This window comes from Anopheles stephensi, chromosome 3, assembly GCF_013141755.1.
Source record: "Anopheles stephensi strain Indian chromosome 3, UCI_ANSTEP_V1.0, whole genome shotgun sequence".
Classification (NCBI taxonomy): Eukaryota; Metazoa; Arthropoda; class Insecta; order Diptera; family Culicidae; genus Anopheles; species Anopheles stephensi.
Genome location: NC_050203.1, coordinates 62,034,535 through 62,050,199, shown reverse-complemented (window position 1 = coordinate 62,050,199; position 15,665 = coordinate 62,034,535). Strand labels below are relative to the sequence as shown.

At 45.6% G+C, this 15,665-nt stretch overlaps 3 protein-coding genes across 6 annotated transcripts; 2 read left to right on the top strand and 1 right to left on the bottom strand.

The window, feature by feature from the left end:
• Positions 1 to 86: 86 nt before the first annotated feature.
• On the bottom strand, positions 87 to 12,455 carry LOC118509330 (FERM domain-containing protein 5). 4 transcript variants are annotated; one of them, XM_036049791.1, is made up of 9 exons: positions 12,137 to 12,455; positions 11,465 to 11,982; positions 10,172 to 10,276; positions 9,332 to 9,374; positions 8,839 to 9,012; positions 5,438 to 5,817; positions 5,281 to 5,369; positions 4,937 to 5,163; positions 87 to 4,723 (listed from the first exon to the last, which is right to left on the bottom strand). In XM_036049791.1, the coding sequence occupies exons 2-9, from the start codon at positions 11,552 to 11,554 to the stop codon at positions 4,086 to 4,088; spliced, it is 1,746 nt and encodes a 581-aa protein (XP_035905684.1). In that variant the 5' UTR covers positions 11,555 to 11,982; positions 12,137 to 12,455; the 3' UTR covers positions 87 to 4,085. The 4 variants fall into 4 exon arrangements, with proteins under 4 accessions (XP_035905684.1, XP_035905683.1, XP_035905686.1 ...); XM_036049790.1 differs by having other exon boundaries at positions 11,465 to 12,455; XM_036049793.1 differs by having other exon boundaries at positions 4,946 to 5,163; positions 11,465 to 12,453.
• On the top strand, positions 5,842 to 6,714 carry LOC118509333. The gene is made up of 2 exons (XM_036049800.1): positions 5,842 to 6,196; positions 6,255 to 6,714. The coding sequence occupies exons 1-2, from the start codon at positions 5,969 to 5,971 to the stop codon at positions 6,597 to 6,599; spliced, it is 573 nt and encodes a 190-aa protein (XP_035905693.1). The 5' UTR covers positions 5,842 to 5,968; the 3' UTR covers positions 6,600 to 6,714.
• LOC118509334 lies at positions 7,964 to 9,233 on the top strand. Its single transcript, XM_036049801.1, has 3 exons — positions 7,964 to 8,189; positions 8,259 to 8,564; positions 8,656 to 9,233. The coding sequence occupies exons 1-3, from the start codon at positions 8,106 to 8,108 to the stop codon at positions 8,812 to 8,814; spliced, it is 549 nt and encodes a 182-aa protein (XP_035905694.1). The 5' UTR covers positions 7,964 to 8,105; the 3' UTR covers positions 8,815 to 9,233.
• Positions 12,456 to 15,665: the final 3,210 nt, after the last annotated feature.

Here is a 15,665-nt window from a genome sequence, read left to right as displayed (position 1 = left end):
CACGTTTTTACTTTTTCTTCTATTGTTTTTATCAGGAGTTTAGGAACTCGGCGATCGTTTTTGGTTTTTTTTCGGATCGTAGTATCGTAGTTTTTGGGGAGTGGCATAATTATACTTCTAAGTCTATTTTCTCCATTCTGATATGTTCTACTGCTGCTGCTGCTGCTGCTGCTGCTGCTGCTGCTACTACTGCTTGCATAAAACCAGCTAGTCGGTGGCATCTTGTGGGTGTGTTTCAAAAGCAAGGTAAGAGTGCGGCTTTACAAGTAAAAAACAAGCAAAACAATAATGATTGTCACTAGTTGGAGTTTGTTCGTCCCACTTTTCCTACCTATTGTAACTTATTGTTTCGGGTTAAAATTCGGACAAACGAAACAAGCGCAAAGCTGTTGCATTAAAACCATCTTAAAGCTTCTTTGCCTAACGATACTACTGAACAAAGCTTTAAAAATCACCTACAGTGAGCTTCAGTGGGCGTTAGAATAAAGTGCACAGTTCTTCATTTAGTAAGCTTCTGCCATATATTGCAACACATTAAACACATTTTTTATATGTTTGTATCTTATCCGTTATGTACTGGTAAAAAAGCAACCCACCTTCTTTCTTGGCACGACAACCTCGAGAGGTATCGGCCTGCCGTTTCTGGCTTTCTGTGACTTGAGTTTACCCGTAGTAGCAAGTAGTCAGCCCTGCGTACGGGGAGGCGGTCTGGATGAGATTTGAAACTCGAGCCTGACCACCGGCGCCGTTATCGTCTCGGCCACCGGACCGCCTCATATAAATTTTAATATGAAAAATTCGCTCTTAAATAAGATCTCGCGCAAAGCCCATAAAAACGTTCGCGGAAACGTCCTTTCCATAGAGAAAAGCTCCTAGAATTTTGGAGAACGCTTTATGCGCAGATGAATCTAAATTCGAAGAGAAGGGCTTTTTATTAAAGCTTATCCTTTGTCGCTATGGTTTTTGCCAATTTAAATTGATCTTCTTCTTCTTCGGTGGCACTACAACTTCGAGAGGTCTCGGGCTGCCATTTCTGGCTTTATTTGACTTAATTTTACCCGTAGTACGTACAGGGAAGCGGTCTTGATGGGATTTGAAACCTGGTCCTGTCGTGTAAAGACCTGCGATGACTCGGCCCCGGACCGCGATTTAAATTGATCTTCTGTTCCTTTTTTTTTAATTTTTAAGTGCTTGAATGTTTCATCTTCAAGAGGTCATAAACAATTAGATAAAAAACAAAATATTGTGTTGGCAGCAATTTGAACCACGTAAATGAAGAAATGGGCACATTATTTTGCCGGTCTGGAAATGCAAATGATAAAAAAACCCAAAGGGTACGCAGTTTGGTAACCTGTTTTCGGTAAAAATGGTAAAATGGCAGTTCTTAGTCCGTGCGCCAACAGGACATCCTGCGGACCCCGGACATTCGAACGGTAATGGACGTATCGCTGATAAATTGCGCTTGCTTTGTGTGGTGTCCACCCTTCCCCACACAACAACACAAACACGTGTGTTCCAGCAGCTTGGGGAAGCATGGCTAGTTCCGTGTGTGTGTGTGTGCGCGGTGGTTTGCTAATACCCCAAAAATTACCTAGCTAAAGTTTAATGAATTGCTTAAATGCAGCATTACTATTTACTCCTATCGTACCATCGTACCCTTGTTTTCACACTGTGCACACACTCTATCGTGGCGCGATTACACATTACGCGCCCGCCGTTCGTAGTGCAAGTGTAAGCAAATAAGGCAAGCAAATTTGTTTCCGTCTTTGCTGTATTTGTGTTCTGGTGGTGTAGTTTGGCGGTGTGTGTGTGTTTAAAACTGCAAATCGGCTAAAAGCTTCCACCCTCGGTTCTGCGCCTTTCGCTCACCATATTCTGCAAAACGCCTAAATGTTCGACCAAATACTGCTTTACGTTGGCTTTTGACCACCCGACCGGAGTCCTCCTCTCCGCCAGGATGCTTTTTTCCCGTTCCGCATAATGTATCTTAAGCCCTGGTTTAGCTTCGGTCAGCACACCGAGTCTGACCTGCAGGTATATAGGCAAAAGCAGGTGCTGTTTCATGCCGAAACAGTGCTGGAACGATAGTGCTTCTTGGGCGGACATCATTATACGTAGCGTTTAATACTTAGTTTTCCGCTCCTCGTTTGTTCACCATGTATGTAAAGCAATTTGTGTCTTTTGTTTTAACGGACAAGTTGAGACAAAGAGCTACGATCTGCTGAATCTGCTTAGCGCTTATCTTATCACTGGCCTTAGTTGCTCGTTCGCTATTCAATATCGTTCCGCTAACTTCCTAGGGAATGCTGAAGCTGGCTTAGGAGCTATCCTACGATTCTATGTGGCTAATACTTGTTACCGCAACTGGTCGAGACCCACCCCCCCGGTTTATTCGACGTGAAGCACCTTCCAAGCTAATTAATCGATCAGTTACCATCTTCATCATCGTAGGTACAATGTCATATTCTCCCCAACCAGCACAGTAATTGCATCGTGTAATCGGAAGAAGGTAACGCTCCTGTATCGCTAAGTAAATTTTTCTCTAAGGAAACAATAACATTCCACCTGTTTGCGGTTGGTGAGTCCATGCTGCATTCTTTTCCAAAATGGGGGAGCCGGCAATTGGGTCGGCAATTTCCTTCGTTAGTACTTCTTTACGTTTCAGTATTTGGCGATTTGTCCCTCCTTTCTACTGAATCTATCATCTTCGTTTTCGTGGAGCTTTGCAAAAGCTAAGAAAAGTTGTTTTTTTGTTTGCCATTCTTTGGCTACAATTTTGTTTTTGGTTTGTTCTATTCTGCTGCCGTTCTGCTAGCTCGACTGGCTAAAACGGTCGTTTCGAGAATTAGATCTTTTGCCACAGAAGAATATGGTTAGGCTTTCCAATAGACCCGCTGGCGGCGTGGTTGGCGCTGCGACCGATACTGATGGTGGTCCCAGACAAGAGAGGTACGATGAAGTAGATTTTGTGTGTGTTTCCCTCACTACTAAAACTACTTAATGCTTCGGGCAACGGAGGAATACGAACCGAATTTGCCATTTACAAAATGTACTAACATACTAATGTGTTGGTTTTCCCGTTCGAAGGGATTATGCATTATTAGGGCAATATAATACAAGCGTTTGTAGCACGAACCTAACAATGTGGCATCAAAACAGTGCTTTCAACACAATCAACTCAATACTGCTTCGAGTAGCATAGGTACAAAGTACAATAATTGCTTATAAGCTTGGGGGTGTGTTTTTTTGTATCTTAGAGCAAACCTAAATCACGCCCCCAGCACTAATATCATTCTCTGGCTAATTTAACACTGTTTCAAAAATACAGATACAAGACGGATTTGGAGTTGGTTGGTTCGTTGTTAAGAAGTTGCGAATTACTTTAGAATGTGTAAACACTTCTCCCCGAGAGATTTTGTGTGTTTTGCTTTAGCTTTCATGAATACTTGTTCGGTTAAGCGGAATTAAGCAAACAGAAATACTGATATATCGATACAACTGTGTGCAAAATAGGTGAGGTTTATATGAACCTTTGTTTTAACAAAGCAAGTAACAAATTCAAAGCCTCGGACATCCTGAAATTAAACATTTTCTTTCTACAAAGCACACCGCTTGCATCGTTGAGGGTCTAACGAGAACGAACTACGATTATCCAGCTTTAGAAGGTTTAGAAAATCGTCTTCTAAGTCAAGCAAATGTTTAATTTGAAGATGTCCGCGGAGTTCAATTAAAAATGCTGATTGATTATTGGATAACAAATACTGCGTTTACAAGCGCCAGTTAAAACGCATACTGTTGATAACTAAGGATCTGATCAAGCAAACAAGCTTAGCGGGTATTCGATGTGTTCAGAATGCTGTCCGCTGCTGTGAGCCACTCCGAAGCTCCCTCTACATGGCCCTTGCGGTGGGCAGGGTAAGCGTGAGCGTAATGGGAGTTTCGTTACCGGTTGCACTTGTATCCCGCTCGCGAAAGTACTCTTGCGGCGGGTAGAAGGTGGAAAATCCTTCACCGCCTTGCCCACACACGGTCCGTCCATCGTCGCCGCCGGTACAGGAAGCTTCCGTGCGTCCCGTCAGAATGAATCAAAATATGGCACCAAACTTTTTCGCCAGAAACTCCTTCAGCGGCTGGTAGTACTGGTAGCGCAAACAGATCATCTCCGGCCAGTTGCGCATCGATGCAAACAGCTCGGAGTCGGTTTCGAGGATGTAGATCGCGGACAGGATCAGCACCACCACGACGAACACAAACGACGGTACGAAGGCCTGCACCAGTGAGAACTTTTTCGCATTCTTTGCACTATTGCTCGCGTTCTGCTGCTGGATGATGCTGGCCGCATGGTTCGTAACGCTGTGGATGGCAAGCGCTGGGATGTTGTCGGTCGTGTACGCCTGACGGTGGTGATGGTGCAGCAGGGAATGGTGACCACCGGAGGAGGAGGCCCCATGCCGATGGTGCTGATGATGATGATCGCCGAGCGCGTTTGCACTGTTTGCCGCCGCCGCCGTAAAGCCGGACTCGGACGACGAGTGGTCGAACGAATCGCGGAAGTAGTAGTCGGACAGGTGATCATTACTCTCACCGTTTGTTTTGCGCGCCTCCTCCGATACAGTCTCTAGCGTTGGCAGTGGATTGTCGGTGCAGTACACGGACGACGCCATATGATCGCCGCAACCGCCCAGCGGTTCCGACATGGTCGATCTTGGAAGGCTACTATATCCTGCAGGGGATAAAGCCGGGTGATATACGGGGTAAGCGCCAATCGAGATGCACGCGCAAACAAACAAACGAACACACACACGCACAGGCACACACATACAAACACATGAAATTTGATATGCAAAAGGAGTGGATCAACAAAACAGGATCGAAATAAAATACAAAAAAAGAACACATTAGTTGAATAATGCAGAGGATCTCGGCAGTGACTTACGGGACTTACGGATTTCCGCCAAATCCCCCTGAGGACTCGAGGGCGTCGCTGGGACGCTTTGCGCTTTCCTTTTACTCGGGCTGGTATTGTTGAGCTTCTGCTGACGGAGGGCCTGCAGCGCTTCCGACATCAGCTCTCGCTCGGTGCGGCCCGAGTAGCGAAATTTGGTACCCCAAGAGAAAAATCCACCCCCGGAAACAACGGAGGCGTGTTGGCTAGTTGGAAGACTAGTGTTTTGGGTGGGAGAGCGAGTAGATAAAATAACGACATGATTGTGTAGCAGTGATAAAATACCTTCGTAAAAAGATATGTTACTAGAACTATTGAGAGAAGAGTTCACTTACGTAAAGAACAACATCTGCTCGATGGAACATCGCCACACGTACCGGCAGGCCGCACCAGACGGACACTTAAATCCTACAGTATGCTTTTTCTAAAAGTAAAAAATCAACTATTTAAATGCCCCATTTTGCTTTAAATTATTCCACTTCCGCCACGTACCACTTCTCTCCTGTCCTCTGAGTACGCTAAGTGGATGATGAACATCTTGCCCTCAAAGTTAATTTTGTGAACCTCGGGCCAGCGAAAGTGCTGTGTTCTACGGCCCGCCGCAAACGTGCTGATGCCGGAAAAATTAATTCCCAGGTAAAGCTGTGTACCACGGTGATCCTTCACCGGATGTGGATCGATACCGTACGTTTCTAAGCTGCGCGCGATGCCCACAAACTCATCGTACACTGCGACCGCTTCCTGGCCCGGTTCGCGCTTCTGGTGCAGTTCCATGGCTTTCTTTTCCAGCGGCTCCGACTGTCGCAGGGCAATCTTGAGCGACGACACGTACTCACCGGTGTGTGTTTCCGCATCGTAATCGCCGAGCTCATCTACATAGAACGATAGAAATCATTTAATTAATCGAATAATTTAATTATCAAGGGTGGGTAGAATGATGATTGGTAATTTGGACTGTTCGGAAAAGGCATAAAAACCACACGACACAAGGTACATTTCAGTAAGTGAAGCGCTTTGGACACCATGCAAATCTCTACGGTTATTGTACTGAACGTGGTGAGTTTATTTTTGAACGTTTTGGCTGACGCGGAAACCATAAAGTACTTTAAGGTAGACCGCATGATCAACTGCGAACCTGCCGATCAGTTTCCTCTGGTAATGTTACCGGATTATGGCGTAACCAACCAACCGAATGAGAATTTTTTCAACTGCACACTGCGCATCAGAGAGCGAATTGAGGGTCCTTTGAAGGTAAGTCGGGAATGGTCACAAAATTTGCCACCTTAATTTTATTTTCTCTCGAACACAGTACAATGCAAGCATCCAACGGTGTGAGATGGATCTTTCAAAGTGTGAATTTTTCAATACCATCGAGACGGATGAGTTGTGCGAGTACTTTGAGGACGCTGGGTTTAAGGATCGTTTCCTTAACAGCATTTCGCAACCCCTAACGTGCCCAACTAGGCCGGGAGATTATCAGTTTATCAACACCAAGTGGGATCTGTCAGCGATCGTCAATCTGCCGGGCAGTGCATACCGTTGGAATATCGTTACCCGCGTGTCGCAAGTGTCAACCGGGCGAATAATTTTTTGTACGGAAATGATGGCAAGGATTGTGGTGATTAGAAAGAAGAGTAACAGGATTAAACATTGAGGCGTGTGACCCGGTAATCAACGACCCATCTGGATGGTTCTGCACAGGCGCAGGATTGTTCCAAATTGTATACCAGATTTAAAAACAATAACCCAGAAATATATAAGATTTTCAAAATTGCACATCATGCGTTGGGGTTTGCTAATTTGTTTTGCTGTTATAAGGTGTTTTTTCTTTATAATACAAACTACTGATATACTTAATTTTGAACTTAATGTTTGTTCTGCAACAATCCTCGATACCGCTCACGGTTTAGCGCGGTCGTCTGCCAACCCGTTATCCCGGCCGTTCTAGCGGACGCATCAACGACATCACTCCATCTCAATTTGGGCCTACCACGCCTCCTCTGTCCGTGTGAACAGCCTAAAAGGACTTTACGGGCTGGGTCGTCCGGTGTCATTCTCATGACGTGACCCGCCCCCCGGAGCCTGACGAGTCTAGTTCGCTGCACGATGGTGAGACCATCGTAAAGCTCGTAGAGTTCATCATTGTAGCGGCTCCTCCATTATCCTACCACACATACGGGGCCAAAAATCCTTCTGAGCATCTTCCTCTCGAAGATGCTAAGAGGGCTTCGTCAGTTTTGAACAGAGTCCATGTCTCAGGGGCGTTTTTGGGTGCAGGGATTATAAATGTTCTGTACAGTCCCAGCTTCGTCAGTCGCGACAGGTATTTAGAGTGGAGAAGCTTCCTCAGGCTGTTGCTCATTGGCCTCAGGCTCTGTTAATGGGGTAGGATCCGAGACTTCTTTCGGGGTTACACAGGCTCTCCTACCCAACTCCTACTCCGTCACGTACGTCGGGCGGGGGGGGGGGGGGGGAAACCAGACGTTAAACTAAACTGCCATGAGGCACTCCAGAGGTACCTGGGGGCTTGAGCACAGGGCTAGTCACCCTGCCTCAAGTAACCTTTCGACTACAGACATCAGTTACAATTATGCGATACCCGTTGAAACAGTACAGCCCTCTACTTTATCGGAATTTATCTCTCAAAGTTGTTGTAGGAATTTCTAAATGATTTTCTTGTATATCTAAGACATCTTCTTAGATCATGATATGCAAAAAGAAGGCCACGGCCTTGATGACACAAGTACAAAACGATTCCAAAACATATGTACACCCAATCTTCGACTTGTTCGAATAAGAACAAATTAGTTAGTGTCGACATAAACAAAAATGGAGTTTCTAACAACCATTCCATTTGACCAAACCCAGAATGAACGTACCATATCGTTTTTATGGTTTTGGCTTCAAACGGAAGCCGTAATGGATATTACACACAAAATCTTTTATCTAACCATTAACCGTGGAATCGTGCATTTATTTGCGTGCAATTCATTCCGCATCGCACAGCTCTCGTACATTTTTAAATGATACTACTCGTTGGAGCGTATAATTGACGTGTCTGGTACAGACAATATAAATACGCAGCCACAAATGTGAATGGGCTCATTGTGCTGAATTTACCATTTAGATCTGGTTAAGAATATTGCAATAGAGTGTGGCAATGGGCGGCGGAATGGTTAGATACGGTGCAATGTTAACGTTCATGCTGGTTCAAAGCATATTCTTTCCTGCCGTGATGGCGAAGGTAATGGAATATGGTGTAAAAAGTGTAACCAACTGTGCAGGAAATGAAACGTGCAATTTGTGATTCCAGTTCTACAACGTCTTAACGTACGACAATTGCAAACACATGGAAAACTCGGCCGCAACCTTGAGCCAGGTGAAAGTGTTTGGAAAGCCGAACGCCATCGAGCTGAGCGCGATCTTGGACGTGACGCAAGAGATAGAACCACCCGTCCATCTGCAGCTTTCCGTCAAGCGATGTAACCTTCAAAAGGAAGCCTGCGAAACGTACGAACACATCTCGATGGAAGACATCTGCTCGAAGATCGAAAGCAATCCGATACTGCATAAATACATGGACATCTTTACACCTGCGCTAAGCTGTCCGTTGAAAAAGGTAAACAACCGTGTTTCAGCGCCACAGCATCGGGATGATTGTATATTTTTTTTTCTTCCCCGCTCTCTCAAATAAATCACCATTTTTCCAGGGACGTTACGTAGCGGAAAAGTCGGAGCTAAAGTTGCAGATGCTCGAAATGTTCCCGATCGAGAACGCTTTTTGGCAGATGGAATTTCGTTTCCTGAACAAACACAACCAAACGATGCAGTGCGATTTTGTGGAAATTGCGGTGACGGACAAGCAGTAAGCTTGGCGTCCCGGAAGAACATACCTTGTACTATAAGCGCTCCCAGGGCCGCCGCCTCGCCAGCAGAACAGTACAGACGGCCATGCCGAAGATCACGTTTCAACTGCTGGTACAGCATCAGTTTCCCATTGTTGGTTAGCCGTAGGGGATCGGCCGGATAAAATTTGACACGAAATGAAAGCACGAGCGGATCCACATCTGGCGGGGAAAAATGGGGGAACAATTAGTAAACGCGTCGAGATCTATTTGTTGAATCAAAACGGAACTATTTTCACGGCCAATGAGGAAAATAAAAATAAAAACACGTTAATGGAAAACAGTTTAAAAATATATAAAAAACGCAATATTAAGTATAAAAGAGATTAATTAATTCAGATACGACGTTAATAAGTAAAAGTGATCTAAATGAGTGAAAAATAGATAAACAAAGCTTGTTGAAAAATATGTCTGACATCAACAAAACAGGAAGTAATAAACTTGTTTAAAGAGATATCAGACAAACACACACACACTATACCTTTGACTTGTTTGATTATAGTTTTCGCCAGATCTAGCCAATGCTGTTTGGTTTGTAAGCATAAATTGTGGAGAGCAGATTGAAAGTAACGTTAAACATAATCTTTGCAAACTTCTCGGGGACTTAAAACAAATGTTTGAATAGTTTAGCTTTACGATATGCTTTATCGACTTTATCGAACATTTTTTTGAGACTCACATATGCACTAGAAAGTAGCGAAACTTAGAGAACGGTAGTGAAAAAATACTACCACAGACTACTCAGTGGATTGAATTTTGATCGAACCCTGCATTCATGGACCATTCTTCAAATCTTGAGGGTGTTTAGAAGTGAACTAGGAGCTTAGCCGTGACTGGCCTAAGCTCAAATTTTTCCTATCTATGTTTTAGCTATTTCTGATTTCTTAAGATTACTTGCTGCTGTGGCTTGTATATAGAATGTTTAGGTGAATTACATTTTGAAAAATAGATTTGTCAAAAAAAATCCTATTGGTTCAAGTGTTTCTCTTTCTTCTGAACTGAAAAGATATTGCAATATTAGACAAAGCCCTAGTTTTGCAATAACCTAACCGATCGTCAGGATGTGCCTCACTATAGCCATCTTTTCGATTCAGGGAAAAAAGCTACAATTCGACAAAAAATCCATTGATAATGCTGCATTATTTTGCCTGTTCTTGCAAGATACGATGCAAAAAACGCAACGAACTGTTGTGTGAACGGCTCGACCACCGGGTCCTTTTTTTTCTTTTAATGCATACACATTTACCGGAAACTATCACACCTGTAGCGATTCAAGACATTCGAAGACATCTAATGTCCCCTCCCCTACCCGGATGCTTACCCTCTGTTTTGCGGAGTCGACGAATCGTAGCCCAAAATAATCCTTTTCGGTGATTTCCAGCTGCTCGCAGACGTAGTCCAGGAGAAAACTACCCTTATGGTGTGGCTAAAAATAGAAGACATTCAACATTAAAAACTCAACCATTTGTCCAACCGACCCCAAAAATCGACGGTTACGTTATCGGAAGCGGAAGTGTGCGGTGGGAAGAGGAAATCAAAGGGAAGCAGCAGTTTCCACCATACTGCTGCGTTGGGTGACCAAAAGAAATGGTGAACATCCGTCCCGGGCAAACGTTCTGCTGTGTGCGCGGCGCGTGTGTGTATATATGTTGGATCATGCTGTTTAATGTGAATCGAAGAAGCTAGAAGGCAGCACACGTAAGCATCGGTCGTATCTGGATGGGTGGGTTGGAGCTGGCGAGCCGGGATGGAATTAATATAGCTAATGTATAATTAATGTAAAGTTTACGATAGCCGCGCGACCGGGCGTATTTTTAGATCGGTCATTTTTATCGACGGTTTGTTCGTGTAATGTTCATCGACCACTACACCAGGAAATACGCGCGGCGGTTCGTTCGTGGCAAGCAACACGACAACGAATGACACCCAAGCACTGCGCCGAATATATATCCTGCCCGTCAAGTCAAGCATTGCGGCGGCGACGGCGAGAAAGGGACACTGCGGCTGGGAACGAAGGTTTACTGGAATGTAAACCTCATCCATGAGACCATCGTCATTCACGGGGGACCAGTCCCGTGCGCTCAAAAGTCATAAGTCATGGCACTGCCGCTTACTTGTTCCGTACTCCAGAAGCAAAGCTGGCTGTGCTGGCAGCCAGGATAAAGCACGAGGCAGCAAAGCAACTATCCAACACATGCTCCCCGAACACTTGGAACGGTGCCGGTGAAATTGGCACACTTGAGTAGATGCGCTTCGTGACGAGCGCCAGTGTTCGTTTTTAAACGCCGGAGACCGGAGGTGAGATTGCACGATGATACCGATGCTTTGTTGCATTGGCCATCTAGCTGTTAGGCACGAACCCGCGTCTATGCAAAATCATTATCCTGCAAGCGCCACACTGCGCCGAGGTGGGCCGAGGCGAGGTGGTCAAGAGGCCGTTTAGTCCTTGAACCAGTTGAAATAGATGCGAACAGTAGTCCTTGACATTTTTGGCTCAGTACAGTGGGAAAGGAAAGGAATCGGCCACCGTGGGGTTAGCAAGGATCACGATAAACGCTAGCAAAGCTGCTGCGTCTAATAACACGCTAGAGAGTTGGGGGCCATCGAACCTTACCTGAAATTCACACTCCAGGACATCGAGATCTTCCAGCAGTCGAACGGTGCACTTGTAAACAACATTGCCTTCGCTGCGGCTCTTGAACATAGTAGCCGTTCTCCGGTACCGGAACTGTTGTAGCTGGGCCGAGTGGGATGTTTTGGGTTTCGCCTGCTTCTAAAACGCACGCAATCAGCCGGTAAGGGCCCGCGGGCATACGCGAGCGACGCACGCAAACACTGTCTACCTTCGTCGCACACACGCACACACCACCACCATCCGAGGAGGTTTGCTGAGGCTTGCTTTTTTCTTTCTTCTTGCTGGCACCAGACGAGAGGCGTTTGGCCGAAAAAACTATAATTGACACACGTGTAATATTCTGCAAACCACGAAAGCCACACTACGCTCGGATGTGAGGGCATGGACACACCGCTTTTCTACATGCAAGCAATTCTTATCCACCGAAACGCGACACTCACTCTACCGAACGAGGCTCCCGCTGGCTGACAAGGATGTTGTTGAGGTTGACGATTTTCCTGTTAATAATGCATTCACGGGATGTACGGGATGATGATGGAGCAGTCGGATTTGGCGTCGCACATGACACGCTTCCCATGTAATATAAAAACACTGAGGGCCAGTTCGGGGGTGGCTGTGCACTTTGCGAAAGAACTTTTTGCCCGTACGTACCCCGTAATACTGTTGTGTTACCACACACCACCGAGCTTTACCCGTGCGCCAGTGCGTCCGCTCGTTCTCTAAACAAGGATGCTAGGATTGCTGGAATGTTGCTGGCGTCGATTGCTGGTAATGCACACCAGCCAATCGGCGACACCAAAGTTGTGCAAAGGGACGACGACGGTTCTGAAATCTTTCGGACGTATTTTTCGCTGCTAGCTCGCGTGTGTGCTGCCCTGCTATGTGTGCGCGGTCACGACCGTGGTGTGCGTACACGGGTTCGTTCTAGGTGCGTTTGGTGCAACTGCGAGGAGCTGGCTGGCTGTCAAACTCGCAAGGAGCAATGTTTGCGTGAAAGGACGAGCGTGTGTTGATATCCTGTGCAAGGCAAGGTATCGCCATCATGGCGTTTGTATTTTGACGTTTACCTAAAATCATAACGTGCTACAAGGAATCTTCGGTGTACAAGAATCAGCGTGGAAGAGAAACAAAATGAATTCTGTACTTTATTTCCGAGATGCTTCTGTAAGCTATTAACTAAAACTAGTGCTAAAGGTTGCATATTAAAAACAAACAAAGAAGCGCACACAGCCACAGTTCATGTGCGCTGTCAAAGATGGTGCGTTTTGTACAACCTCTGCTTCGTGGTGTATCAATACATCCTTTGTCCTTGCTGGCTAGTGTGAATGTGTGTTGGTGCGAGTGTTGCGTTCTGTTGTGTTGAAGTGAGCTACAAAACGAGCAACGCTTCGAAGGATATCCCGGAGGAAGACAAGAAGCAACCGTTTCGGAACTATTTGCAACACGTGGCTCTGAATGCATATATGTGTTAAAAAGGTGAGGTATCATAAATTTAATAACCGCCATTCTGTATATGCTTCATGCAGCTATTTAAACACATGACCAGAAGTATGCAATAATTCTCCGCTTGCTATGATGTAAATACGGAAAAGGAGTATTGGTTGTACTTTTTCGGTATAACGACCTCCTGAGTTATTTGGGTGGCAATTCTGGTTTCGTTAACCAGACCAGCCCGTTTTTTCGTTACAGCACAATTTTCGTCTACGTGGTAGAAATAGTCGAGACGAGTGATGGTCCAGTGGAAGAGGTAATTACCGTCAAGGTCATTCACATGGTAGGACCGGGTGTGGAATCCCGTGCACACCGTCTTCCCGTGTTTATATTGAATATCAAGTATTACATAGTGGGTCTTTACAAGGATAATCAGTACTGACCACAACGCATCGGTCGGTATAGTTTATATCGGGCGCAATATCCGCCTGTCAGCTGCGGACATTGTGCTGCTTACTGCTGTTTATTGCTCGCTACAGTTTCCATCTAGTTTAAATTCAATTTTATCAGATGAATCATCATCACAACGCATTCCTGCCTCAACGGTTGAGAAATATGATTATGGTCAGAACGTAAAAATACCTTCACTTTGATTACAGAAATAATCCGATCTTGACATAAATTATACTATCTATCGCAACACGCAAACCCCAACAGAAAGATTGCGCGCCTCATACGCACACGTAGATCCTTCGTAGATCGAGAGTCGAGTACGCAAGATACACGAGCGTTTGTTATCAAATGTCTCTAAGCTAGCGACGGAAGTGGGTTGCAGTGGCAATAGAAAACCACCACAGATCCACCACAAAAAGAAGGAAGCGCTTAGTTTATCAACAATGTGCGTTGCTGCACAAGAAGCGACAAAGTTTAGCCGCATTTTTACACCAAATGATGCGAACGTAAACAAAAAGGATTAAAACGAAAAAGAGGAAAGACAAAAAAACTTAAAGCAAGCAAGGACATTGACCTACGCTGTGTGAAATTAGAAACACATTCACTAGAGTTGTGGTTTTGCTTTGTGTTCATTTTATAACGCTCTGTTTTTGTGAGTTTTCTTCTTTTGCTACGTTTCGGTTTGGTCCGATTCGATTTTAATTAAGTTTTATACAACAAAGTGGCTGAAACCGATGTAGGTCACAAGATGGTAAAGAATTGGGAAAGTCGTTTAAAACTTATAAAATAGTTTAAACATCACTGTTCCATATTGTTTTAAATTTTTTTCTATAAATTGTCTCAAAATCAAAATGCTAAGATATTCAATTTCAGCAATAGAAACGAAACGCGCTCGGACAAGTGGTTGTCACCAGAAGACATTGTAGAGCGCGAGAAAAAGTGTAGGTAGTAAAGTTCGCACTCGCAACAAATAAATTGCACGATCGTTCTAAAACATCCAACCCCTCCCCACCCATCCCACCGAAAGGGGGTTGCGATTCTTTCCTACAACACATAAATCTTCCACACGTTCACACTAAGCTTCACACACACACAAAAACACGCGCGCTCGCGCTTAAGTACGCACGCACCGTTTTGTTGAGGATCGCTTCCGATCTTGTTGTATTTTTCTTTTCCTTTGCGACTTTTTTTTCTGTCTATTTCTTTGGCTCGATGGCAGTGGTCTAGAAGCAGGAATCATCAATTAATTGCACGCGGTGCGCTCGATTTTATCAGGCCTCTCAACGAAACGCCTGCTGGGAACGGGTGCGTCAAGCGGATGGATGGAGTTTTTCGGCGAACGGAAGATCATTTTCATCCACCGAAGGTCATGACAAACGGGTCCATTTAGCTAGCCGGACTTCTAGCTGGCGTGGCAACGTCGAACGTAGCGGGTGATGGAGAGCCAGTTCGTCCACCGCATGCACGCAGGTTGCGCGAAACATTCCCGTTTCGCGCACCGTGTTGCGCATCGTCCAATGCAAAGGTGTCCAACACACGGTAGCGACGAAACAACAGTCCGTGGGTAGACGTGGGTAGCCTGGGGGCGGTTGGGGACGCGCACTTGGATGCGCAAACGCGAAACGGCTTTCCCGAAGTACGGTGCGCCAGTCTGACTGCTTAGACGCACCGAGCCGTGGTAAAAGGGCGATCATCCTCTGAACCTTGCGTGCTATTCCGATCGATGCGAGCGGCGAAGCTGTGGATCTCGAACCGAACCGAAACAGTGAGACAGACATTTTCACTTTCGCAACCATGGGCAAAACCAACGAAAAAAAAAGAGCGACCTGCCAAGACCTGCGTGTGCGTGTGATGGCGATTTGGTAGAGTTTTCCAACTGGCCAAAAATATCACACTCGTCACACACCCCATCGGCAGCATCGTACGCGAAAAGGTTTCCTTCGAACACCTCGGTTTCGGGCCGGTTTTCTAACGCCATCCCATCCCACCGAATCCTCTCGTGCGATCTCCTCCAAGCGTATGAATCTGATTCTAAAATAGGATCAATGCCAAAACTGAACTACACCGCGCCACCAAAAACCGTGGCGTCCGCAGATCGCCATGGTGAGCTTTGGCTTCGCACCCAACTGTCTCCTACCGACCGGCCGCAAACGCACAATCGAAGGGTGTTGGGCCTGTGTCAATGCACGCCACAAACAAGGGACAAACACGACACGATGCCAACCAAAGGTCGGTCACACGGGTTGGGGCGACGAGTAAGGGAGGGGAAAAAGGTGCCAGGGAAAACCTTCGACGG